The sequence below is a fragment of the Bison bison genome, unplaced genomic scaffold (genome assembly GCF_000754665.1).
Source record: "Bison bison bison isolate TAMUID 2011002044 unplaced genomic scaffold, Bison_UMD1.0 scf7180017864508, whole genome shotgun sequence".
Classification (NCBI taxonomy): domain Eukaryota; kingdom Metazoa; phylum Chordata; class Mammalia; order Artiodactyla; family Bovidae; genus Bison; species Bison bison.
In genome coordinates, this window is record NW_011495064.1 from 1,339,115 (window position 1) to 1,364,641 (window position 25,527).

The 25,527-nt window shown below is 40.6% G+C and overlaps 1 protein-coding gene across 3 annotated transcripts in view; it reads left to right on the forward strand.

Annotated features, from left to right (window-relative positions):
* The window catches only part of ANAPC1 (anaphase promoting complex subunit 1), a 109,245-nt gene that overhangs the window by 43,717 nt on the left and 40,001 nt on the right, over positions 1 to 25,527 (forward strand). For all 3 annotated transcript variants that reach the window (XM_010829546.1, XM_010829548.1, XM_010829547.1), the window contains exons 21-31: positions 3,763 to 4,031; positions 6,961 to 7,052; positions 7,854 to 8,002; positions 11,434 to 11,512; positions 11,911 to 11,947; positions 12,029 to 12,099; positions 14,415 to 14,593; positions 16,338 to 16,552; positions 18,307 to 18,425; positions 19,438 to 19,709; positions 22,271 to 22,505. In XM_010829546.1, coding sequence (XP_010827848.1) covers positions 3,763 to 4,031; positions 6,961 to 7,052; positions 7,854 to 8,002; positions 11,434 to 11,512; positions 11,911 to 11,947; positions 12,029 to 12,099; positions 14,415 to 14,593; positions 16,338 to 16,552; positions 18,307 to 18,425; positions 19,438 to 19,709; positions 22,271 to 22,505 — 1,717 coding nt within the window. The remainder of the gene's footprint in view (positions 1 to 3,762; positions 4,032 to 6,960; positions 7,053 to 7,853; positions 8,003 to 11,433; positions 11,513 to 11,910; positions 11,948 to 12,028; positions 12,100 to 14,414; positions 14,594 to 16,337; positions 16,553 to 18,306; positions 18,426 to 19,437; positions 19,710 to 22,270; positions 22,506 to 25,527) is intronic.

Here is a 25,527-nt window from a genome sequence, read left to right on the forward strand (position 1 = left end):
TCCCCTTCTCCTCCCGCCTTCAATCTTTCCCAGCATCAGGGTCTTTTCAAATGAGTCAGTTCTTTGTATCAGGTGGCCAAAGTATTGGAGTTTCAGCTTCAGCGTCAGTCCTTCCAATGAATATTCAGGACAGATTTCCTTTAAGATGGACTGGTTGGATCTCCTTCCAGTCCGAGGGACTCTCAAGAGTCTTCTTCAACACCATAGTTGAAAAGCATCAATTCTTCGGCACTCAGCTTTCTTTATGGTCCAACTCTCACATCCATACATGACTACAGGAAAAACCATAGCTTTGACTAGATGGACCTTTGTTGGCAAAGTAATGTCTCTGCTTTTTAATATGCTGTCTAGGTTGGTCATAACTTCCTTCCAAGAAGTAAGCATCTCTTAATTTCATGGCTGCAGTCACCATCTGCAGTGATTTTGGAGCCCCCCAAAATAAAGTGTGTCATGATTTCCATTGTTTCCCCATCTATTTCCCATGAAGTGATGGGACCAGATGGCATGATCTTAGTTTTCTGAATGTTGAGTTTGAAGCCACCATTTTCACTCCTCTTTCACTTCATCCAGAGGCTCTTTAGTTCTTCTTCACTTTCTGCCATAAGGGTGCTGTCATCTGCATATCTGAGGTTATTGATACTTCTCCCGGCAATCTTGGTTCCAGCTTGTGCTTCCTCCAGCCCAGCGTTTCTCATGATGTACTCTGCATATAAGTTAAGTAAGCAGGGTGACAGTATACAGCCTTGACGTACTTCTTTTCCTATTTGGAACCAGTATGTTGTTCCATGTCTGGTTCTAACTGTTGCTTCCTGACCTGCCTACAGATTTCTCGGAGGCAGGTCAGGTGGTCTGGAATTCCCATCTCTTTCAGAATTTTCCGCAGTTTGTTGTGATCGACACAGTCAAAGGCTTTGGCATAGTCAATAAAGCAGAAGTAGATGTTTTTCTGGAACTCTTGCTTTTTCGATGATCCAGCGGATGTTGGCAATTTGATATCTGGTTCCTCTGCCTTTTCTAAATCCAGTTTGAACATTTAGAAGTTCACGGTTCATGTACTGTTGAAGCCTGGCTTGGAGAATTTTGAGCATTACTTTACTCGCATGTGAGATGAGTGTAGTCGTGAGATAGTTTGAACATTCTTTGGCATTGCCTTTCTTTGGGATTAGAATGAAAACTGACCTTTTCCAGTCCTGTGGCCACTGCTGACTTTTCCAAATGTGCTGGCATATTGAGTGCAACACTTTCACAGCATCATCTTTTAGGATTTGAAATAGCTCAACTGGAATTCCATCACCTCCACTAGCTTTGTTCATAGTGATGCTTCCTAAGGCCCACTTGACTTCGCATTCCAGGATGTCTGGCTCTAGGTGAGTGACCACACCATTGTGATTATCTGGGTCGTGAAGATCTGTTTTGTATAGTTCTTCTGTGTATTCTTGCCACCTCTTCTTAATATCTTCTGCTTCTGTTAGGTCCATACCATTTCTGTCCTTTATGGAGCCCATCTTTGCATGAAATGTTCCCTTGGTATCTCTAATTTTCTTGAAGAGATCTCTAATCTTTACTGTTCTATTGTTTTCCTCTATTTCTTTGCATTGATCACTGAGGAAGGCTTTCTTATGTCTCCTTGCTATTCTTTGGAACTTTGCATTCAAATGGGTATATCTTTCCTTTTCTCCTTTGCCGGGGTCCAGCCCTGGTGGATCCAGGGAATTCGAAGCAGGGACGGATCAGGAAACGACTGCTTAATTAAACTTTAATTAAGGATATAAAGAGTAATAGAATAAGGATAGCTCAGTGAGGAAATTGAGTGGAGAAAAGAGGCTGAATAATTCAGCCAGGAGGTGAGAGAAAGAACGACATGGGGAGACCAAGTTTCGGTGAACAAGGCCCGCACTTTATTTTCCAAAGTAGTTTTTATACCTTAAGTTATGCATAGAGGATAATGGGGGAAGGGGTAGAGTCATGCAGCAAGCCAAGCTTTCTTCCTGCAAACTTATCATATGCAAAAGCTTAGGTGATTTGCATCATCTTCTGGCCCGGAGGCCTGTTAACATTTTAAGACCCTTTCTTCAGAAAACTTATTTTTCTCTAAAGGTGATTGGTCAGGAGCCACCCTCCAAAAGCATTAGATAAAGTTGCATTCGTACAGAGCAAAGGTGTGGTGGGCTATAACAAGAAAAAGAATTAACTCAAGGGTCCCAGGTTACAAACATTAAAGCTACTACTTACACCAATTATATTAATCAATACACTGCCAGGGACACAGCAGGTAAGGGATATGGAAACTTAGCAGCAAACATTGGCCCAAGAAGTGAAAATCCCTTCACCAATACAATTTCTAATCAATCTTTTAACCGCTCAGAGGAATCTGTATTTAGACAGTTTAGAACATCTCATGCCTCTCACAGTTGGGAGGCTCTGAGCAATCACATGTGGCCGGAAAAACCTATTCAGGCAGGCTAGAGGACTTCCAAAGGTGTTTGTAGGTTGAAACACTGTCACACCCAGGAATTATTAACTGGAGCTGTAAGCTAACTCTTTTTTCAGAGAGAGGTAGTGGGGGACAGCCCCCCGTAAAGTCAGAGGTGTAGGCGAAAGCACAAAGCAGAAAGTAGGCAGACTCTGGTTTGGGGGGTAGATGCTCGAGAATTTCCAGGGGAACTCCTGAGGCTCGATCCCGCCTTTGCGTGTGCCGAGCCTCCTTCCTCATGACCTTTGCCGCGGGCGCAGCTCGCTCCCAGCACTCCTTTGCTTTTCCCTTCTCTTCTTTTCTCAGTTATTTGTAAGGCCTCCTCAGACAACCGTTTTGCTTTTTTGCATTTCTTTTCTTGGGGGTGGTCTTGATCCCTGTCTCCTGTACAATGTCACTCTACAGACGGACATCACCAGGTGGTCAATACTGAAGTCAGATTGATTATATTCTTTGCAGCCAAAGATGGAGAAGCTCTGTACAGTCAGCAGAAACAAGACCAGGAGCTGACTGTGACTCAGATCATGAACTCCTTATTGCCAAATTCAGACTTAAATTGAAGAAAGTAGGGAAAATCACTAGACCATTCAGGTATGACCTAAATCAAATCCCCTACAATTATACAGTGGAAGTGAGAAATAGATTTAAGGGACTAGATCTAATAGAGTGCCCGATGAACTATGGATGGAAGTTCATGACATTGTACAGGAGACAGGGATCAAGAACATCCCCCAAATAAAGTAGAAACTAAAATAGACTCAATAGTTATAAAGTGTAGTATAGTTCATATATAAAATTCAGTTGCTTATCAGGCATGTTACTGGCCTCAGCATCTTGTCAACATGGAAATACATGTATATCAGCTGGATTCAAGTAGATCTCTCCTCTTACCCAAACCCAAATCAGACTAGTGGTCCCTACCCCTGCCTCTCTACACTTCTAGGCTTTCCTTTTCTTGTGGCCCATGAGACATTGCCAAAATAATCTTAAATTTTTCTCTTTCAATCTCTGCTTAAGTAGTAGAATTCTTCTACTAAAGTCTCTTCCTTAAAAGGGTATGATTCAAGTGGTTTTTAAAGGTGGCTTGTCTTAATATTTATTCCTGGCACTTGGAAATTGCTTAGCTGTTAGGTATTGGTTTCAATTTTTCAGCATTGTGGTTTTTTTTTTTTTAATAATGTTAACAATGTGAAAATGGAACTTGAGTTGTTTTAAGTGAATTAGATCTTCTTCTTTAATGGTGACATTACAATTATTTAGAAAGTTAATATCCTTTTTATTCTTCTTAGGACTGGGAATATTTACTAAATTCAGACTACCACCAGAATGTTGAGTCTCATCTCTTGAACAGATCTTTGTGTTTGAGTCCTTTGGAAGTTTCACAGATGAAAGATGAGGATTTTTCCCAGAATCTCAGTTTGGACTCTTCTACACTTCTCTTCACTCACATACCTGCAATTTTTTTTGTTCTTCACCTGGTCTATGAGGAACTCAAGTTGAACACTCTAATGGGAGAAGGGGTTCGTTCACTTGTTGAACTTCTCATCCAGTTGGCAAGGTAAATATTGTTTATAGATTAGAAATTTCAAAAAGGTCATTAGATGACTTAATTCTTGGCCATGAATGTCAAATAGGAACCTTGCAAATAAATTTCTGAATTCTGCCTTCTCAACAAAAAGGAGCATTTTCCATAAGCCACAGAACTGTTTGAAGGGATCCATTGTGTAAGGGCCATGGGTCAGGCTGGGGTTGCAGGGTTTTGTCCTCAGATGAGTGGAAAAGGCAATAGAGTGTGTTACACAGTGAGGATAACCTGCTTGGTTTTCATTTTGACACCATGATTGTGGTGGAAAGTCTGTAATGACACCTGCTGTTTTTATAATGGTGCCTTAGATTCAAATAGTGTTTAAAAGTGAAAGTTGCTCAGGCATGTCCCACTCTTTGTGACCCCATGGACCATAGAGTCCATGGAATTCTCCAGGCCAGAATACTGAAGTGGGTAACCTTTCCCTTCTCCAGAGGATCTTCCCAACCCAGGGATCAAACCCAGGTCTCCTGCATTGCAGGCGGATTCTTTACCAGCTTGGCCACAAGAGAAGCCCAAGAATTCTGGACTGGGTAGCCTATCCCTTCTCCAGAGGATCTTCCCGACCTAGGAATTGAACTGGAGTCTCTTGGGTTTTAAGCAAATTCTTTACCAACTGAGCTGTCAGGGTTTAAACTAACAAAACTACTTTACATGTAGAAATTGTCAAAGTAGGTACTACAATCCCTGTTCCAGTGATGAGGAAACATGCTTAAGTTTTGTGGGGGGGGGAATTTTTTTTTTTAGTGTGGACCATTAAAAAAATTTTTATTGATTTATTTATTTTTGGCTGTGGTGGGCCTTCGTTGATGCTCGAGCTTTTCTCTAGTTGTGGCGAGTGGAGGCTACTCTCCATTTGCTGTGCAGGCTTCTCATTTTGGGGGCTTCTCTTATTGTGGGGCCTGGACTCTAGGTGTGTGGGCTTCAGTAGCTGAGGCCCCTGGGCTCTGGAGCGCAGGCTCAGTAGTTGTGGTGCACAGGCTTATTTGCTCTGCAGCATGTGGGATTTTCCTGCACCAGGGATGGAACCCGTGTCTCCTGCACTGGCAGGCAGGCTCTTTACCACTGAGCCACCAGGGAAGCCGCTCAAGTTTGTTTTTAAGAACAGGTGCCATTTACTAGATGTTGGTTCTCTTTGCTGGTCCTTGGGTGTCCCAGTCTTGTCTTCCCTGTGTCTTTCAGGCTCTTGTAGTGGATCCACAGTAAGACTGTTCTGATGGTTTTTTTTTTTTTTCTTTTTTTTTTTTTTTTTTTTTTTAAATTTAATTTTATTTTTTAACTTTACAATATTGTATTGGTTTTGGCATATATCAAAATGAATCAGCCACAGGTATACAAGTGTTCCCCACCCTGAACCCTCCTCCCTCCTCTCTCCCCATACCATCCCTCTGGGTCGTCCCAGTGCACCAGCCCCAAGCATCCAGTATCGTGCATCGAACCTGGACTGGCGCCTCGTTTCATATATGATATTATACATATTTCAGTGCCATTCTCCCAGATCATCCCACCCTCTCCCTCTCCCACAGAGTCCAAAAGACTGTTCTATACATCAGTGTCTCTTTTGCTGTCTTGTATACAGGGTTATTGTTACATCTTTCGAAATCCCATATATATGTGTTAGTATACTGTATTGGTGTTTTTCTTTCTGGCTTACTTCACTCTGTATAATAGGCTCCAGTTTCATGCACCTCATTAGAACTGATTCAAATGTATTCTTTTTAATGGCTGAGTAATATTCCATTGTGTATATGTACCACAGTTTTTTTATCCATTCATCTGCTGATGGACATCTAGGTTGCTTCCATGTCCTGGCTATTATAAACAGTGCTGCGATGAACATTGGGGTACATTGTCTCTTTCCCTTCTGGTTTCCTCAGTGTGTATGCCCAGCAGTGGGATTGCTGGATCATAAGGCAGTTCTATTTCCAGTTTTTTAAGGAATCTCCACACTGTTCTCCATAGTGGCTGTACTAGTTTGCATTCCCACCAACAGTGTAAGAGGGTTCCCTTTTCTCCACACCCTCTCCAGCATTTATTGCTTGTAGACTTTTGGATCGCAGCCATTCTGACTGGTGTGAAATGGTACCTCATTGTGGTTTTGATTTGCATTTCTCTGATAATGAGTGATGTTGAGCATCTTTTCATGTGTTTGTTAGCCATCTGATGGTATTTTTAACAGTCTTTTCTAGCACTTTGTGTTTGGCACTGAACTCAAAATGTTTATACTTAGGTCTTGTTTGAGCCTTTGTGACCCTTGGTGATAAAGTTAAGTTTGAATTAAAATGCCAACTTCTGAGTTAAGGTTGTAGTATATTTTCTGATTTATGCTGCCTTCCTTGAGATACTGAAATTCTTTTCTGAGACACGGCAGTTTTAATTGATGGTTAGTTTCTCTTAATGACAAAGCATTACTTTGAGGAAGATACTTTTGTAATGAAATGATTTTCAAACCCTAATCATGGCTCTTCGAAATAGGTAAAATTGGTATAATGTTTTACACTTTATAAGGTATTTCTCATACATATTATTTAATCTTAAAAGCTTGAGGGTGAGTTGACTGGTGTTTCACCATTTTCTAGAAGAAAAATTACTGAGATTCAGAAAGTTGACTTCCTGAAGATCACACATCTAATAAATTAACAGAGGAGAAATTGGACCACAGATTTCACAGCAATTTTACCCTCAAAATTTATCTAGCAGAAGGAGTTTTGGTTGCATTTGTCATACTGGGCACTTTAAAGTCCAGAAATAAAATACAGAGACTCTAGATGTGGTTGTCTTCTTTCTCCTAAGTAAATGTTTTAAATTAAAAAGGTTAACTGAGGAGTCTTGTTAACTGTTTGGGAGGAGAATGCCATAATACCTTGCTTGTTAATTCCTTTTATATGTTCCATTGTTTTAGAGACTTAAAATTGGAGCCTTACATAGATCATTACTATAGAGACTACCCAACACTTGTCAGAACTACTGGACAAGTGTGCGCAATTGACCAAGGTAAGTGTTTTGCTGTTAAAGATTTTTCTCAACAGTGTACTGACCTTTGCTTGTGTTTTTCTTGGTAAATAGCAGAGGATATATTTCTTACTGTTAACCTCTAAATCAGGGATAGTGTCTTTCCACCAGGCAGATTTTAGTTTGTAGTGTTTGATCTCTGACTTGCAGTAAGCCATAGCTTCTTCAGTGTGGGGCGTTGGGGGGTGGATTTTACTCATCCCCAAGGTTCTGCCTTGCAAAAGCTTAGAGCTTCCAGTGCCAAGGATGCTTTGCTATCCTGTGTGGTCCAGTTAGTAACCACCCACTGTGTGCTATTTTAGTTAATTAAACTAAAAGTTCATTTCCTCAGTTGCCCTGGCTACATTGCAAGTGCTCAGCGGTCATGTGGGGCTGGTGTTTGCTGTATTGAACAGTACAGATACAGAACAGTTTCATAGCCATTGTATTGTCTTAGACCCTGAGTTAAACGGACTCTAGATTGGGGCCCAGTTGTTAAAACAGAGCAGAATCCTGGGTGTCTTGTCTTTTCTCATCATTAGAGTTAGGGCAGAAAATTTTGGTGACATTCTTTATATGCCTTGAACATAAGAATTTACTAAATTTCCATCCAGGATCAGATAAAATATTAGTTAAATTCCACATATGTGATCAGATACTTACTGTGGCAGAAAACATGAAGCATTTTGCAGAATATGGAAAAAATGTTACTCTGATTGTTTTCAAATGACAGGCATTGTTGATAATCTTTCCTCTGAATTAAAACAGTATTGTTTTAGTGTATTCTTGCATCTTTTTCTGAAGGTCAAACGGGATCTATGCAGTACCCGCCATTTTTCACTCCTGAGCCACCTAGTGTTTATCAGTGGGTGAGCTCCTGTCTGAAGGGGGAAGGAGTGCCCCCCTATCCTTACCTCCCCGGAATATGTGAACGTGGCAGACTTGTAGTCTTGGTATGTATTCAGTGTGTTGCCAAACTTGTTTGTTTTTTGCTTTTTAACTTTCAATGTAATGTGAAAAATTATCATATAGAAAAATTACCTTTCCCCCCATTTTGTGTATTGCTCTGTGGATTTCAATAAATGTTGAGTTCATGTAATCCCTCCCATAATTAGAATTCAGAATGGTTCTATCAACCCCCTCAGAAAATTCCCTCCTGCTTTTGAGATTCATTCAAGTATTGCTGTAGCAACAATTCATTGCACTTAATTGCTGAGTGTTGGCTATACGTTGTGTGGATGTATATATCACACTGGTTTATCCATTCATCCACTGAAGATACTTGAGTTGACTCCAGTTTTTAAGCAGTTATGAATACAGCTGCTGTAGACTTTCAAATCTAGGTTTTTGTGTGAACAAAAGTTTTCATTTCTCTAGGGTAGGTACCAGAGGTGGGATTGCTGGCCATATAGCAAGTATATATAAGATTAATGTATTTAAGAAACTGTAAGCTGTTTTTCAGAGTCTCTGTTATTGTCATTGTTGTTCAGTTGCCAAGTTGTATCCAACTATTTGCGACCCCATGGACTGCAGCAGGCCAGGCTCCTCTGTCTTTCAGTGTCTCCCAGAGTTTGCTCAAATTCATGTCCATTGAGTCAGCGATGCAATCTAACCATCTTATCCTCTGCCACCCTCTTCTTTTGCCTTCTTCCCAGCATCAGAGTCTTTTCCAATGAATTGGCTGTTTGCATCAGGTGGCCGAAGTATGGGGACTTCAGCTTCAGCATCAGTCCTTCCAGTGAATATTCAGGGTTGATTTTCTTTAGGATTGACTGGTTGGACCTTCTTGCAGTCCAAGGCACTCTCAAAAGTCTTCTTCAACACCACAATTCAAAAGCATCATTCTTTGGTGCTCAGCCTTCATTATCGTCAGACTTTCACAGCTGTACAGTACTAATGGGAAAACCATAGCTTTGACTATACCACCTTTGTTGGCAAAGTAATGTGTCTGCTTTTTAATACACTGTCTAGGTTTGTCATAGCTTTTCTTCCAAGAAGGAAGCATTCATTAATTCCATGTATCTGTATTTCCACCATCAGTGAGTGAGCGTTCCAATTTCCCTGCATGCATTCTGGTCAATGTTTGGTATTGTCGTGATTTGTAAATTTTCTCATTATAGATGTGCAGTGATAACTCACTGTGGTTTAAATTTGCATTTTCTTAATGGCTAGTGATATTTTGAATGTGCCTACGTAGGGGGTTTTGTCAGATACATGGGTTTGAAGCGTTTTCTCCTGTGGTTCGTCATGTCCTGTTGTTCTCTTAACGCTTCCTTTGTGGAGCACAAATGTTTAATTTTTATCCAGCCAGTTTATCCACTTTTTTCTGTATGGATAGTGCATTTGGTGTCATGTCTATGAACTCATTAACCAAGTCAGAAAGATTTCCTTCTGTTTTTGTCCAGAAATTTTACAGTTTTATATTTAGATCCATGATCCATTTTGTTAATTTTTTCTAAATCAGATGTGAGGTTTATGTTGAAATTTTTATTCCATTTGAATGATCAGTTTTTTTTAGCATCAATTGTTGGGAACACTGTTCTTTCTCTTTTGCACTTTTTCAGAAATAAGTTGACATATTTGTAGGTCTGTCTCCGGACTTTTTATTCTAGTCCATTGGCCTGTGTTGTGGTCCACAGACTCTTGATTACTGTAGCTTTACAGTCAGTCTTAAAATTGGTCAGTGTGACTCTTCCTTCCATTACTTTTCTTTTTAAAAATTATTCTAGCTATTTTAGTTCCTTTGCCTTTTCCTTTAAATTTTATAATTGGCTTGTCCATAGCTACAAAAAATCCTACTTGAATTTTTTTTAATGAAATAATTTTTATTTAAAAAAATTAACCCAACGTTATTAATACATAGTTAATCCAAGATCAGAGCTGATTCAGATAGAACCAAAGGGTGTCGATAAAGGTAAGTTCCTTCACAATAACGTCCCTTGGTTCCCTTATACTGGAGTAGCCTGCCGAGAGGTCTTCTGTGGACCTTTCTTGAGATGGGGCTTTCCCGGGCTTATAGGAGAACCAGATCTTTTGTCTCCTGTCTCAGATATCACTGGACTAGGTAAATGTCCTTGCTCCCCACCTGCTCCTCCTGTACTCTACGTTCTGCTTCCTTCATGTTGAGAAAGTCTTCAGTACCCGCCACGGCTCTGAAATAGACATGCAGAATGGTGATTCTGCTTTTTTTAAAAAAAACAATGATAAAATATATATAACATAATATTATTTTAATTGTTTTTAAGCGTACGATTCAGTGGCAGTCAGTCCATTCACAGTGTATTAAGGGCAGCTCAATACTTTTTCATTCCTTGCTGCTTATGTGGAAACATTTAGGTGAATTCACCAGATACTTTGGTTCTGTACAACTCCGTTAAAATGGGGTAGACTCAGTGTTATAGCTACCCAAGAGGGAGCCAGAGATATATGACTAAGCCAAAGGTGTTCCGTGTCCAGCTTACACTAGTCAACTTACAAATATTCGTGTTATATCATATCTTTCTTAGATGTGATGTCAGCGACTTTCAGGAGCCTATCATTCGTAGTGTCTGTACTGGTTTAGAGTTAGGACGTGAAGACCCTCCAATTGTGCTGAGATTTTGATACCATCGTACTGCCACTTTCTTTCCAAAAAAAGGCTGTAGGTGCAGATCTTAGTGGTAATAGCAAACACTCAAAGAACTCTGAAGGCTGAAGTGGAGAAGGGCCTGGAGGAGTAGAGAGTTAGGGTTTACCTCACTCTAAGTTGGGATGCTAGTGGTAAAGAGCCCCCCTGCCAGTGCAGGAGACCTGAGAGACCTGGGTTCAATCCCTGGGTCGGGAAGATCCCCTGGAGGAGGAAATGGCAACCCACTCCAGTGTTCTTGCTTGGAGAATCCCATGGACAGAGGAGCCTGGTGGGGTACAGTCCCTAGGGTCGCAAAGAGTCAGACGTGACTGAAAGGACTCAGCATCCACTCAACACAAATGACCCAAATGTCAATCCGTTTGTAAGTAGATAGGCAGAGATTGGTACATATTTCTAATGGAACACCCCTCAGCAGTGAAAAGAAAGAAACTGCTGATACACGCAGTAATGTGGATGAATCTCACAGAACTGAGTTAATGAAGTAGGACACAGAAGGCAACATGTTCTGTGACTCCATTTGCATGATATTGAAGAAGAAGCAAAATACAGGAAGGGAAAAAAGATGCGTTATTTATTCCCAGTGATTCCCAAGGGCACTTTCTGGTGTGATGCAAGCATTCTGCGTCCTGACTGTGGTTATATGATTGTATAACGTTTGTCAAAACACAGAGCTCTGTATCTAAAATGGGCTAATTTTCCTGTCTGTGCTTATGCCTCAAGAGTTTAAAAAATAATGTTAAGTTTCTCCTTATGCAGAGTATTGCACTCTACATACTTGGTGACGAAAGCTCTCTTTCTGATGAATCCTCACAGTATTTATCCAGAATAAGTATAGGTAAGTCGGTCTAACATTAGGCTTCCCCAAACAAATTTTTATAGATGTCGGTATCAGAGTTGAAATAAAAAAATTAAAACTTTTCAAAGTGTACTTCAGGTGCCGTGTCTTGCTTCATTTTAGAGGTGACAAAATGGCACAGTTATAGTCTTGAGTCCACAATTCACTTTCAGAGACCAAGATTACTTAAAATCTGACAAACTACATTTTCAATATGTCTAAAAAGGGCTGTTTTAGCCCCAGGGAAATGATTATACTTTCCAACCTGCCAGAGTACTGCTTATTTTATTGTTTTTTAGGAGTTCTTTATCTGTAATTTTTCTTTCCAAATGTCTTCTATATGTTGCCTGCTTGCTTTATCAGGATAACTATCAAAATAAAGTTTTGTTCTGTTTTAGCCCCCCTGAAGCCACAAGCAGAACAAGAGGAGAGCAGGTGACTTTTACTCAGTTTGTACTTTTACACTGCCTGTTTCACGACTTCATGTCTAACAGCCTCCTGTTTGCTCTCTTGCAGGTTTAGTTTCCGGCATTCTGCGTCGGTTTCTAGCCTGGGTGAGAGATTAGTTGTCTGGATGACTAATGTAGGTAAGGTCTTCTTGTTACCTTTCATGTGTCTTTGAAATCCCTTCCTTGGACTGCCCTTTCCTAACCAGGCCCTGTGTCCTCAGAGCTCGCTAGAGCTGGGAGGCATGAGAAGGCAGGGCCTCTGGCTCTACAGCAGGATCCCACAGTGTTGAGATGATGGCCTCCTGAGCCACCCTTTCTTTGCCTGACGGTCTCACAGCTTCCCTCTACTAACATCTTGGGTACCAGCCTTTTCTCCTTTGGTGGGTGGAAAATCTATGTCTTTCCTCTGAGACCAGTAGAGGCTGTGGCTTTGTAGAGTGGCCCCAGAATGGAGAATGCTAATCACTACACATTCAGATTTGAAGCTGTTAAATACTCAGATACCAGAAATGATTATTTCTGGCAAAATCTAAAAGTAATGTGTGTATATCTTAGAGTATGCTTTTGAGTGATACAGGCCAGGGATTTTATGCACCAAGAGGCAGATTCACCTGGGACAAGGGAAAGGAAGGCAGAGAGTTTCTTCTCTCTTCCTAAAGATTGTGCCGTTGGGTTTTAAGCTGAGTAAACTACCAAAACTTTCTATAAAAATGAACTAAAATGTTTCAAAAATATTAACAATATGAAAACATAAAAAATGAGGGTGTTATAAAATAGTATGTTGAAAGTAGTGCTTTAATGAATATTACAAGAGGTTTCTGAATTCTTATTTAGAGAATATTCTAAATGACTTGAGTTTTTCACTCTTCTTTTTTGTTATGCTTCCTTGAAAATTCCAGTAATTGTCATGTAGTATTACCAATAAGATACTTATGCTGAAAAATATTGGATGAGTTCTATTCATTTGTATATTACATAGCATTTAGTATAAGTATCATTCTCAAATAAGGTAACATTTTTACCTCTAATTAACCAAATTTCTATGTTAATAAATACTGTAAAATATTATAAAATTTAGAAAATCATTTCAGAAAAAATTAACCTGAGGCTGTGAAAATTTTTTAAATGAAATATGGTATATATACAAAAGAGTGTATGAAATGTGTTTAGAGAATAATAGTAAAATGAGCATTGATGTCCTGGTCGCCCACTATTAGAAATAAAGCATTGTCAGTGTAGTAGAAAGCCCTGTGGACCTAGTCCTGTATATCCTTCTCTCACACACACATTACTGCTACAGGTAACCATTGATGCAGCACCCATCCTAAATTTTGTGTTACCGTCTGTCATTTTTTTTTATCACCTTCATATATTACTTAGTATTGTATGTTTTTAACTTTATGTAGCTCAGTGTAGATATATGTTTTTTACTACCTTATTTTCCTCAATATTATTTACAGATTCATCCATGTTGACTCACGTAGCAGAAGGTCATTCATTCATTTTCACTGCTATATAATCTACTGCTTGGATATATCACGACTTATTTATCTGTTCTGTTGATGATGGAAACTGGACTCTTTCCTGCCTTACCACGTTTTGCCATAATGAACGATTGCTAACGAATATTTTAACGCTTATGTCCTTGTTCCCTGTGCGCGCATTTCTGTATGGCTGCTGACGGGCTGTAAGGGTGAACCTGACTATACCTGTGTTTTCCAAGGTGGTTGGTCCCGTATACACCACCGTCCTCTGTGGAAGACAGTTACTGATGCTCTGTGTAGTTGCCAACACTTAGTATTGAAGGCAATGGCACCCCACTCCAGTACTCTTGCCTGGAAAATCCCATGGATGGAGGAGCCTGGTAGGCTGCAGTCCATGGGGTCACTAAGAATCAGACACGACTGAGCGACTTCCCTTTCACTTTTCACTTTCATGCATTGGAGAAGGAAATGGCAACCCACTCCAGTGTTCTTGCCTGGAGAATCCCAGGGACGGGGGAGCCTGGTGGGCTGCCGTCTCTGGGGTTGCACAGAGTCGGACACGAAGCGACTTAGCAGCAGCAGCAGTATTGATTGACTCTAATATATGTCTGTTAGATGAGTATGAATTTTCATTTCCTAGTGGTTTTACTTTGCATCTCCCTGATCACTCATTGGACAGAGCATCTTTTTGTATGTTTATTGACCATTTGTGTTTCCTCTTAGGGAAATGTCTTTTTGTCCTTTGATTTTCCTATTGGATTGTTTACGCTTTTTTCTTCAAAGTCTTTAGGAATCCACCCCCCCACCCCCACCCCCAAGAATACTCATGTCAAGATGCTGGTCTGGTAGCAGAATGAATACAATCGGTTTCTTGCTATTTGTTAGGGTAGAGTTTACTAACTTTATTCGGAGGATTGGGACAGTGGTTAAGTCTGACTGAAGAATTTTCTCCTTTCCCTCTGCCACAAGGTTTCACTTTAAGAGACTTGGAAACGCTTCCCTTTGGAATAGCTCTTCCCATCCGAGATGCGATTTATCACTGTCGGGAGCAGCCTGCTTCAGACTGGCCGGAAGCTGTCTGCCTCTTGATTGGACGTCAGGATCTTTCCAAGCAGGCCTGCGAAGGAAACTTGCCCAAAGGAAAATCTGTGAGTATCAGGAAAGTCCATGTTCAGTTTTAGCCTCAGTAGACTTAGAGTAGAGCCTCCTTCCATTTTCCTTTAAGAATTTTTGCAGGTGTATGTATCAGATTATCTTTTATCATATGCTAGATAGATATGCTTTAAAATAGGGTAAATTTTATTCATTGTAGATTGAACATGGAAATAGATTTTGTGAATGCTCTGTCTTACCTGCACCTTTCTTTGCCTTGAGTCAGGACAAGTGTTGAGTTAGTAGACAGCTACCATGACTGATTCCCTGCTTATACCACGTTAGTAATTAACTGCTGCTGCTCTTTAGTTGCTAAGTTGCTGTTGAGTTGGCGACCCCATGGACTGTAGTCCACAAGGCTCCTCTGTCCATGGGATTCTCCAGGCAAGAACACTGGAATGGGTTGCCATTTCCTACTCCGGGGTTTGTCCCTTCCCAGTGATTGAATCTGCATATCCTGCATTGGCTGGCAGATTCTTTACCACTGAACTGCCAGGCAAGCCCACATCTATCTTTTAATCTGCACTTAAGAAGTTTTAGGTGAATTAGTGTTTGTCTTATTTTAAACAGAAAACAAAAATTTTTTTGTTAATAATATGATTATTTTTCCCTCAACCAAGATTAAGTCGTTAGCATTTAGACCTCTTTTGTTACTATGAATGAGACCATCATTAGCCTTAAAGCCAAATGATACTGATAATCGTTTATCTGTATTTATATGTCCTTTTAAGTAATTCTGGCTAAATTCAGTTTGTTCAGTTACTTGAGGTTATGTTTTGTAACTCGTCTCAAATTTATCAGCTATTTGGGTCTATATTTTATTGCTGACTCACCAATTGGAATATAGTTTCTTTTAAAATTAGATATTCCATAGAAATTATAATAAATTTTTAGCAACTAAAGTCAGACTGATTTTTAGTCATATCTTCCAGTATTCTTTTTCCTGGTTAATGTTGCTTCCACATTAAATGTTGCAAGATTTTAGCCTTTCATCTAGGAATTAATATTTTGTGAAAGGAGTAGAAAAGTGTGAGAAAACAAGATTTCTGCTATTTCTTCTGTTCTGAAGTCTGATTGACTCATTTGGCCTGGGAAGTTAAAGCACATGCTGAGCTTATGAGGACAGAATGATAAGCAGGCAATTAACTCTCCTCACTTGTTTTGCTGCATTTAATTCCTTTCCTTTTAAGAAACATACCTGGAACATACTTACGACAAAAAAAGAAAAGGGAAAACCAACCATGATCCATTCTGTTTAAAGCATGGAAGTGAGAAAGTGTTAGTCAGACCTCCTCCAGCCCTTGGTTGATACCTTTCCAGGTGGTTTTCTTCTGCTAATTAAAGACAGTATTTAAATTGGTGTCGGTTCTTTAGTAACATTGTGTGGGGTTAATCTTGTGTTGCCAGTAATATGTTTCCTCTTCAGAATATTTAGAATATAGTTTGATTTTTATAATTTATTTAGAATATTCCTTTCTGTGGGATCAGCCTCCTGACTATTACTCTAAGTTGAAAGCTTTCCCCTTGGCTGAGTAAAGAATCTTTCCAAGTAGGCAGTACAATTAAAGATTTCTAGGTAGGAGCCCCGTATGCCCGGGGAACCTGGGCCAGCCCTGCTTTGGCGTATGCTTTTTGTTTGCGTTGATGTAGACTTGGTACCTCACCCTGTGCGTTCTTATGTTCAACAAATGCGTGTTGACTGGTTTTTAAGTTAGTATTACAACCAAGTCTGTTACTCAGGTGCTCTCATCAGATGTTCCTTCAGGAACAGAAACAGAGGAGGAGGATGATGGCATGAATGACATGAATCAGGAGGTGATGTCGCTAATATGGAGCGAAGACTTACGGGTGCAGGACGTGCGAAGGCTTCTCCAGAGTGCACATCCTGTCCGCGTCAATGTGGTGCAGTACCCCGAGCTCAGTGACCACGAGTTCATCGAGGAGAAAGAGAACAGGTGAAGGCAAACATCAGCTGCCGGAATTTAAGTAAAAATTACTGAATGCTGCCGCAGTTTGTTCAGCTGGAAGAACAGGCATGACGGTAGCATTCATTCACACCTCACAGGGCTGCTCAGGAATCAAGTGGGCCGTTTGTGCCTAGTGCTTAGAGCACCGCTGGGCACATCGTAGAGCTCAGTGCCGTCACACATTTTTGTTATCCGAGGTCATTGATTTTGTGATGCTGATCTTTTTTTTTAACCTTTTCACATTTCTGAAATCAGATTATCTGTCAGTCTGTGGGTGTCTGTAGGTGTTACGGTTTAGTTGGCAGTGCTTTTTCTTTCTTAGAACCTCATGAAATAGTGATGCATCTTAAAATCAGCTGCATCTTAAGTGGAACGGGTATACTGGTTTTGTTTTCATTATTGTAATTTTGTGGATTATGTATTCTGTTTCTGCTAAAAATGTTATGGGATGTAGCATTCTGGCCTAATTCTGAATTTCCCTGATGACAAATTACTGTGGGGCAGTGTTCTCGTAAAGAGTCATCTTACTACAGTGAAGTGTTCCTCCCCAGTGAATGAGGAAAGCAGGTGTATGCATTTCCAATAAGGGAGAGAGCATGCCTGTGAACAGCTTTGTCTGCAGAGAGAGTTTTAGCTTCTTCTTAGCCTCAGAAAGGATATTTCTGTGTCTTCAGATTTAGCATGTATTATTTCCTGGATATAAATGCTCCTACTTCCACAATTTCTGTTTGATGCCACTTATTTTAACATAGAAGCAAGTTAAAAAATAGTGGATTAGTTTCAAAGTATAGCCTGGAAAAGGAAATGGCAACCCTCTCCAGTATTCTTGCCTGGAAAATCCCTTGGACAAAAGAGCCTGGCAGGGCTTCAGTCCTAAAAGAGTGAGATAAACTAGAGTGACCAAACAAAAACATAGCCTGGAGAAGCCATTTTAACCTTGCACGTAGTTAACGCAGTGCTATTAGTTCCATAAATCCTGGCCATCAAGTAGATGAGATGACTTCACTGTTCCGGGGACACCATGAAATCCACTCACCTCCAAAACAAGGACTTCTTTTTTCTCCTGTGTGTAGGCGTTGGAGGTGGCAGTAGGGCTGTGTTCACAAAAAGGATGAGAGGAGGGTCCCAGCTAAACTGGCAGTAGCACGGTGAGGAAACCCGACAAACCCTGTGTTTGCCTCTGAGAGTGTTAGCATTATTTCAAGAAGAATTTTAGGTTTTTCTTTTTGAATACTTAGGGAGAGTTGGCTTGGTTTATAGAAAGCTGGTTTTAATTCAAAGTGAATATGAAACAGAAGGAGGAACGCGTCTCCCTCTTAGACTTTCTAACGGGAGTGCATGCGCACTTAGGTGCTCAGTTGTATCCAGCTGTTTGCAGCCCTTTGGTTGTAGCCCACCCGGCTCCTCTGTCCATGGGATTCTCCAGGCAGGAATACTGGAGTGGGTTGCCGTGCCCTCCTCCGGGGGATCTTCCCGACCCAGGGATTGAACCTGCCTCTCCTTCATTGGCAGGAGGATTCTTTCCCTGCTAAGCCATAGAGGAAGCCCTCTAATGGGAGTCAGAGTGTGAAAAAGAATAACCATGTTCAGATGATTGACCCACATCTTTGTAGGGATTTACTTTGATGTGGCTTCACCTTTCACAGCACTGCTGCTTTTAAAATATTCACTACAGATTACATTCCAGTTTGTTTGTCTGTTTAAATTTTTTTTTCACATAATGGCTTTAATTTTAATTATAGATTGCTCCAGTTGTGTCAGCGGACTATGGCTCTCCCAGTAGGACGAGGAATGTTCACCTTGTTTTCATACCATCCCGTTCCAACAGAACCGTTGCCTATTCCTAAGCTGAATTTAACTGGTATGTTAAACTCTGGGTCAGTGAGAAAGGAAAACGATGAATTATATGTTTAGTGGAGTTCTTTTTGCATTATCAGTATTGTGTCTTACGTTTGTGATGAACTGTCATTTTAGAAATTTTACTTGCTGTTTCATTATTAATCTCTCTGCCCTTTTTGAGAAAGTAAAAGTGTCTGTCATGAACTTGTCACCAATGTGGTACTCTCACAGACCAGCATTTGAGTTAGCTCTTAGGTACAGAAAGCAAATGGTGAACGCAAATATATTTTATTTTATGCTGTGTCTTTGTATGTGTGTGTATGTGTATATAGACTTTTACAAATAAGACACTGTGCATCTAATTAAAATTTACATAACTTTCAGAACATGTTTCAAACCTCTAGTGAACTGTATAACTTTGTGCAGTGTTTAGAATATTTATTTTAACTATTCATCCATGACTTAAGCTATTATAGAACATTAAAAATATACAGAGAATTCAGTATTTGCAAGTACACAGTGTAGATTAGAATCAAAACACTCAAGAAAAGGAATTCATAGGGAGCCTAGCATTATGAACAGTTTATTTGCTCTTCAGTAAGTTGACCATAGATTTAAATTTAGTGAATACTCTTTTCTGATTCACAGGGTAACTCAAGTGTATAAAATGATGTTTTTTTATATAGGTATCTTTGAATGCAATTTGGAATTTTTACTAATAGCATATAATTAGATTTCTATATATAGAGAGACATACACGTAAGAGATAGAGATAGAGCAAATTTGTAAAAGTCTTTGTCTTTTTGAAAATACCATGTTTTCTTAACATCTAAAGAGGAAGAGAAAAGTAGACGGTACATTTGAAGTTAATATCATTGTTATCAATTTCATATTGAAATTATTATTCATGTAGCCCCAGATATTATGGGGCTAAGGGTTTTGAATGCAGCAAAGTGATCTTTGTTCTCAGAAATCAGTGTAACAATTTTGATTTTCTGAATTTTCACTCTCTGTTTTACATTTTGTCTGCCTAGGGCGGGCCCCTCCTCGGAACACGACAGTGGACTTGAACAGTGGGAATATCGACGTGCCCCCCAACATGACCAGCTGGGCCAGCTTCCACAATGGCGTGGCTGCGGGCCTGAAGATAGCCCCTGCCTCCCAGATCGACTCGGCCTGGATCGTCTACAATAAGCCCAAGCATGCCGAGCTGGCCAATGAGTATGCTGGCTTTCTCATGGCCCTGGGCCTTAGCGGGCACCTTACCAAGCTGGCTACTCTCAATATCCACGACTACCTAACCAAAGTGAGAACTCGTGCTGCTGGCTCCTGGCCTCGCTCCTCCCCAGGGCTGTTACTGTAGCTCTTCAGGGTCCTGTGCGCTCTTCTTCACTCATGTCCCTCTAGGTGCATTCTTCTCAGCAGGCAGAGAGATCCTTCTAAAGCGTAAATGGGAACAGATCACATTCCTGCTCAAACTGTTTAGTGATCTTCTGTTGCTCTTAATGTGCCTTTTGGAACCTGTGTGATCCTACTCACTTCTCCAACCTACTCTGTGCATTTCTTTCCTTTGCTCTTCACACTCCAACCGTAGGGCTTGACTGTTTTAGCTCCTCTGCACACCAGACTCTTTCTTGTGGCCTAAAACGAGTGGTTTGTATTATAGTCACGTTGTTGTTGTGCATCCATCACTACTGTTAAGTTTAGAACATCTTCGTCACCCCGTGAAGGAACCCCCTACCTAGTAGCAGTCAGCTGTCCCCTCTCCCTCCAGCCAGACAAACTGTTCATCTACTTCTTGTCTCTCTGGATTTGCCAGTATGGACGTTTCATATAAATGAAACCAAACAGTAGGTGGTCTCCTATGGGAGGCTTTTGCTTACTGTAATGCTTTGAAGTTTGTTCCTGTTATATTAATACCGTGCACTAGCTCGTCGTTCCTTTTTATTGCTAAGTAGATACCCATTGTATGGATAGACTTATTTTCCTCATCGGTTGATGGACGTTTGAGTTTATTCTGCTTTTGGACTGTCATCTGTAATACTACTATGAACATTTTGTGTGGATGAATGTTTTCGTTCTTCTTCGGTATATTTCTAGGAGTAGAATTGCTGAGTCATTTGGTAGCTCTTTTTAAATTTTTAAGAACTACCAAACTGTTTTCCAGGGTGGCTGCATCATTTTATAATCCCACAAGCAATACATACGGGTTCCAATTTCTGTCCATTCTTGCCAACACTTGTTGTTATCTGTCATTTTAATTTTAGTCACCTCAGTAGGTGTGAAGTAATATTTCATTGTGGTTTTGATTTGCATTTATTTCCCTGATGGTTAATGATAGTGAACATCTTTATATGTGCCATTGGTCGTTTATATGTGGTCTTTTGACTAATGTCTATTCACATTCTTTGCTTAGTTTTAATTGGTTGAGTTATAAGACTTCCTTATGTGTTCTGGATACCAGACCATTAACAGGTACATGATTTGCAAAATTTTCTCCCATTGTGCTGTCTCTTGGGTTGTCTTTTCATTTTCTGATAGTGTCTTTGAAGCACGAAAGCTTTTAATTTGATGAAATCTGGTTCATCTAGGCTTCCCAGGTGGCACAGTTGGTTAAGAATCTGCCTGCCAGTGCAGGAGATGCAAGAGATGTGGGTTTGATCCTTGGATCGGGAAGATCCCCTGGAGGAGGAAATGGCAACCCACTCTAGTATTCCTGCCTGGAGAATCCCACGGCCAGAGGATCCTGGCGGGCTACAGTCCGTAGGGTCACAGAATCAGATATGTCTTAGCGACTAAACAGTGGCAACAACTCATCTGTTTCTTCTTTGGTTGCTGTGCATTTGGTGTCTTACCTAATCAGTTATTGCTTAACCCAAGGTCACTTAGGTGTATACTTGTTATGTAGATTTACACTTGTGCTTTTTAAGAGTTTTCTACTTTTAGTTACATCTTGAGGTTAATTTTTATGTTTAATGTAAGGTATTTCAGTAAATGAAATTTCATTCTTTTGCAAGTGGCTTTACAGTTGTCACAGCACCTTTTTATGAAAAAACTCTTCCCATTGAATTGTCTTGACACGCTTGTTGTCATGCAAGCATCATTATTTTTGAATCATCTTGGCATTATCTGCATATATTCCCTCACCTGACATCATTTTCTCTTACTTTCTAAATCTCAGTGACACCCGTCCCCCAACTTTTGCCACTTTTCTTGGCTAATTTGTACTCATTCTATTGTAAGTTTACTATTTAGAGATTTCTAGTGATACCCCAGTTCCTCTTAATCTAAATTAGGCTCTGTTAGAATTAGACTCACAGACATAGACAGCAGACTTGTGGTTGCCAAGGGGGAAAAGGGGAAGGAGAGAGATGGACGGGGAGTTGGGGCTGGTAGATGCAAACTGTTACAGTTAGAAGATAAACAACAAGGTCCTACTGTGTAGCACAGGGAACTATATCCAGTCTTGTGACATAGCCATAATGGAAAAGAATATAAAAAAAGAATGTATATATGTGTATAACTGAGTCACTTTGCTGTACATCAGAGATTAAGCACAACACTGAATCAACTGTACTTCAATTAAAATAAATTAGGCTCTGTTAAAATATTCATGTAATATTTACTTTTTCATTAAATGAGTTTTTAATAATATATATTTTTTAGCTTAACACATTTTCTCCCCCAAGGGCACTAACTTCATGAGAACAAGAACCATTTCTATTTACTTTGCTTATGTATTCTTGGAGCCTCTCATTGTGCCTGTCACATAAAAGTACTTAATAAAATTACTGGCAGGAAGTATTTTATGAAAGTTGCATATTTGTTTTGGTAGTGACTTACGTCTCATTCTCTTCTCTGTCTTAGGGTCATGAGATGACAAGCATTGGACTGCTTCTTGGTGTTGCTGCTGCTAAACTAGGCACCATGGATATGTCAGTTACCCGGCTTCTCAGCATCCACATTCCTGCTCTCCTGCCCCCAACGTCCACAGAGCTTGACGTTCCTCACAATGTCCAGGTGGCTGCAGTGGTTGGCATCGGCCTTGTTTATCAAGGGACGGCTCACAGGCATACCGCGGAGGTCCTGTTGGCTGAAATAGGTAGGACTTCGATGCGCTGCAGTCTCATGTTTATTTCCCATTCCACAGGAGCCAAAGTAAAATAGTAAGATTATAAGAATGAGGGAAAAAATAGTAGGTTTTGTAAGTATAGAATGAGCTGTACTAATAAGAAAAAATTATAGATAGTGTTTTCCAAGACTTGTGTTACTCTGCAGGTGGTTAGTCTGCATGCTCACTGTTTGCCAGCCCATTTGCGCTCCCATGGCCCCGTTTAATGAGGTGGTCTGTGGTCTTTCTTTTTGGAAGGGAGTGTGCCATGCGGCTTGAGGGATCTCAGTTCCCTGACTGGGGATTGAACCCAGGACCCCAGTAGTGGAAGCGCAAAGTTCTAACCTCTGGACCGCCCTGGAATTCCCGCCTGTGCTCTTAAAATCACACGTGAGCGTGCTGTTTATCCTGCTCTGTCTATGCCAGGCCTTGTCCAGCAATGGTCTGCACTTAAAATTCGAAGTTGATTTGATCCCTGAAAGCACAGTGTTTATTCTCTTGGACAACAGTACTTCTAACAGAATGGGAGTGCTTGACTCCTCCTTTTCTCCTTTATGTACTAGTGGGTACGTTAGTGATGAAATTTAGTTTCTGTGTTTTCAGCTGAATCTACATTTTTGGAAATGTGTCTTGGATGTTGTCATCTTTTTCTGACAAATGGAGATGCTCTTAGCATTATTAGTGCATTCAGTAATTTAGATATGTACTTACATGTTTCGTTCTGCCCTGTTCAGGATCTTTCTACATGTATTTCAGGATAGTCACAAAATTGGCCCGGGCCTATTGGCTACAAGCTCTAGATCTATGGGTCTGATGCTCAGACTCTGCTCCAAATGACTTTTTCTGGGACCCAGACTGGAGGGTGTGCTGCTTTTGTGGTGATGACAGAAGGGCAAGTGGAGAACCAAATAATGGAGGCACATTTTACACCTTTGCTTATATTATGCCAGCCAGGCTCCTAGGTCAAAGCCAGTCACGAGTGTTCATGTACACTAGGAGACTCGGGAGAGTGGATGTTTATACAGGAGTACTGCGGGGCAGGAACGAATTGGAATCAACTATGTAGTGTGCTACCAGTTCAGTTCAGTTGCTCAGCTGTGTCCGACTGTTCACGACCCCATGGACTGCAACACGCCAGGCCTCCCTGTCCATCACCAACTCCTGGAGCTTCCTCAAACTCATGTCCATTGAGTCGGTGATGCCACCCAACCATCTCAACGTCTGTCGTCCCCTTCTCCTCGTGCCTTCAATCTTTCCCAGCCTCAGGGTCTTTTCCAATGAGTCAACTCTTTGCATCAAGTGGCCAAAGTATTAGAGTTTCAGCTTCAACATCAGTCCTTCCAATGAACACCCAGGACTGATCTCCTTTAGGATGGATGGGTTGGATCTCCTTGCGGTCCAAGGGACTCTCAAAAGAGTCTTCTCCAACACCACAGTTCAAAAGCATCAGTTTTTCGGCACTCAGCTGTCTTTACAGTCCAACTCTCACATCCATACATGACTACTGGAAAAACCATAGCTCTGAACTTGTTGGCAAAGTAATGTCTCTGCTTTTTAATATGCTGTCTAGGTTGGTCATAACTTTTCTTCCAAGGAGCAAGTGTCTTTTAATTTCATGGCAGCAGTCACCATCTGCAGTGATTTTGGAGCCCAAAAGAAGTCTGTCATGGTTTCCATTGTTTGCCCATCTATTTGCCATAAAGTGGTAGGACCAGATGCCATGATCTTAGTTTTCTGAATATTGAGTTTTAAGCCAACTTTTTCACTCTCCTCTTTGACTTTCATCAAGGGGCTCTTTAGTTCTTCTTCACTTTCTGCCATAAGGGTGGTCATCTGCATATCTGAGGTTGTTGATATTTCTCCCTGCAATCTTGATTCCAGCTTGTGCTTCATCCAGCCCAGCATTTCTCATGATGTACTCTGCATATAAGTTAAATAAGCAGGGTGACAGTATACAGCCTTGACGTACTCCTTTCCGTATTTGGAACCAGTCTGTTGTTCCATGTCCAGTTCTAACTGTTGCTTCCTGACCTGCCTACAGATTTCTCAGGAGGCAGGTCAGGTGGTCTGGTATTCCCATCTCTTTCAGAATTTTCCACAGTTTGTTGTGATTCACACAGCCAAAGGCTTTGGCCTAGTCAATAAAGCAGAAGTAGGTGTTTTCCTGGAACTCTCTTGCTTTTTTGATGATCCAGTGGATGTTTGCAATTTGATTTCTGGTTCCTCTGTCTTTTCTCAATCCAGCTTGAACATCTGGAAGTTCACGGTTCATGTACTGTTGAAGCCTGGTTTGGAGAATTTTGAGCATTGCTTTGCTAGCGTGTGAGATGAGTGCAATTATGCGGTAGTTTGAGCATTCTTTGGCATTGCCTTTCTTTGGGATTGGAATGAAAACTGACCTTTTCCAGTTCTGTGGTCACTGCTGAGTTTTCCAAATTTACTGGCACTTCAGTGCATCACTCAACTGGAATTCCATCATCTCCATTAGCTTTGTTCATAGTGATGCTTCTAAGGCCCACTTGACTTCACATTCCAGGATGCCTGGCTTTAGGTGAGTGATCACACCATCGTGATAATCTGGGTTGTGAAGATCTTTTTTGTACAGTTCTTCTGTGTATTCTTGCCACCTCTTCTTAATATTTTCTGTTAGGTCCATACCATTTCTGTCCTTTATCGAGCCCATCTTTGCATGAAATGTTCCCTTGGTATCTCTAATTTTCTTGAAGAGATCTCTAGTTCTTCCCATTCTATTGTTTTCCTCTGTTTCTACTATAGTGGTGAAATAAGTTATTCTCAAAATACAATTTCCTATTACCAAAATATATAATAGCTTAACTGATTGGTCTGAGAAATAGTCAGAAGATCCTCAGGACTGACTTTAAAAAGTTATTCATTTATGGGGTAGTATACATTCTTTCGGAGAAGGCAGTGGCACCCCACTCCAGTACTCTTGCCTGGAAAATCCCATGGATGGAGGAGCTTGGTAAACTGCAGTCCATGGGGTCGCTGAGGG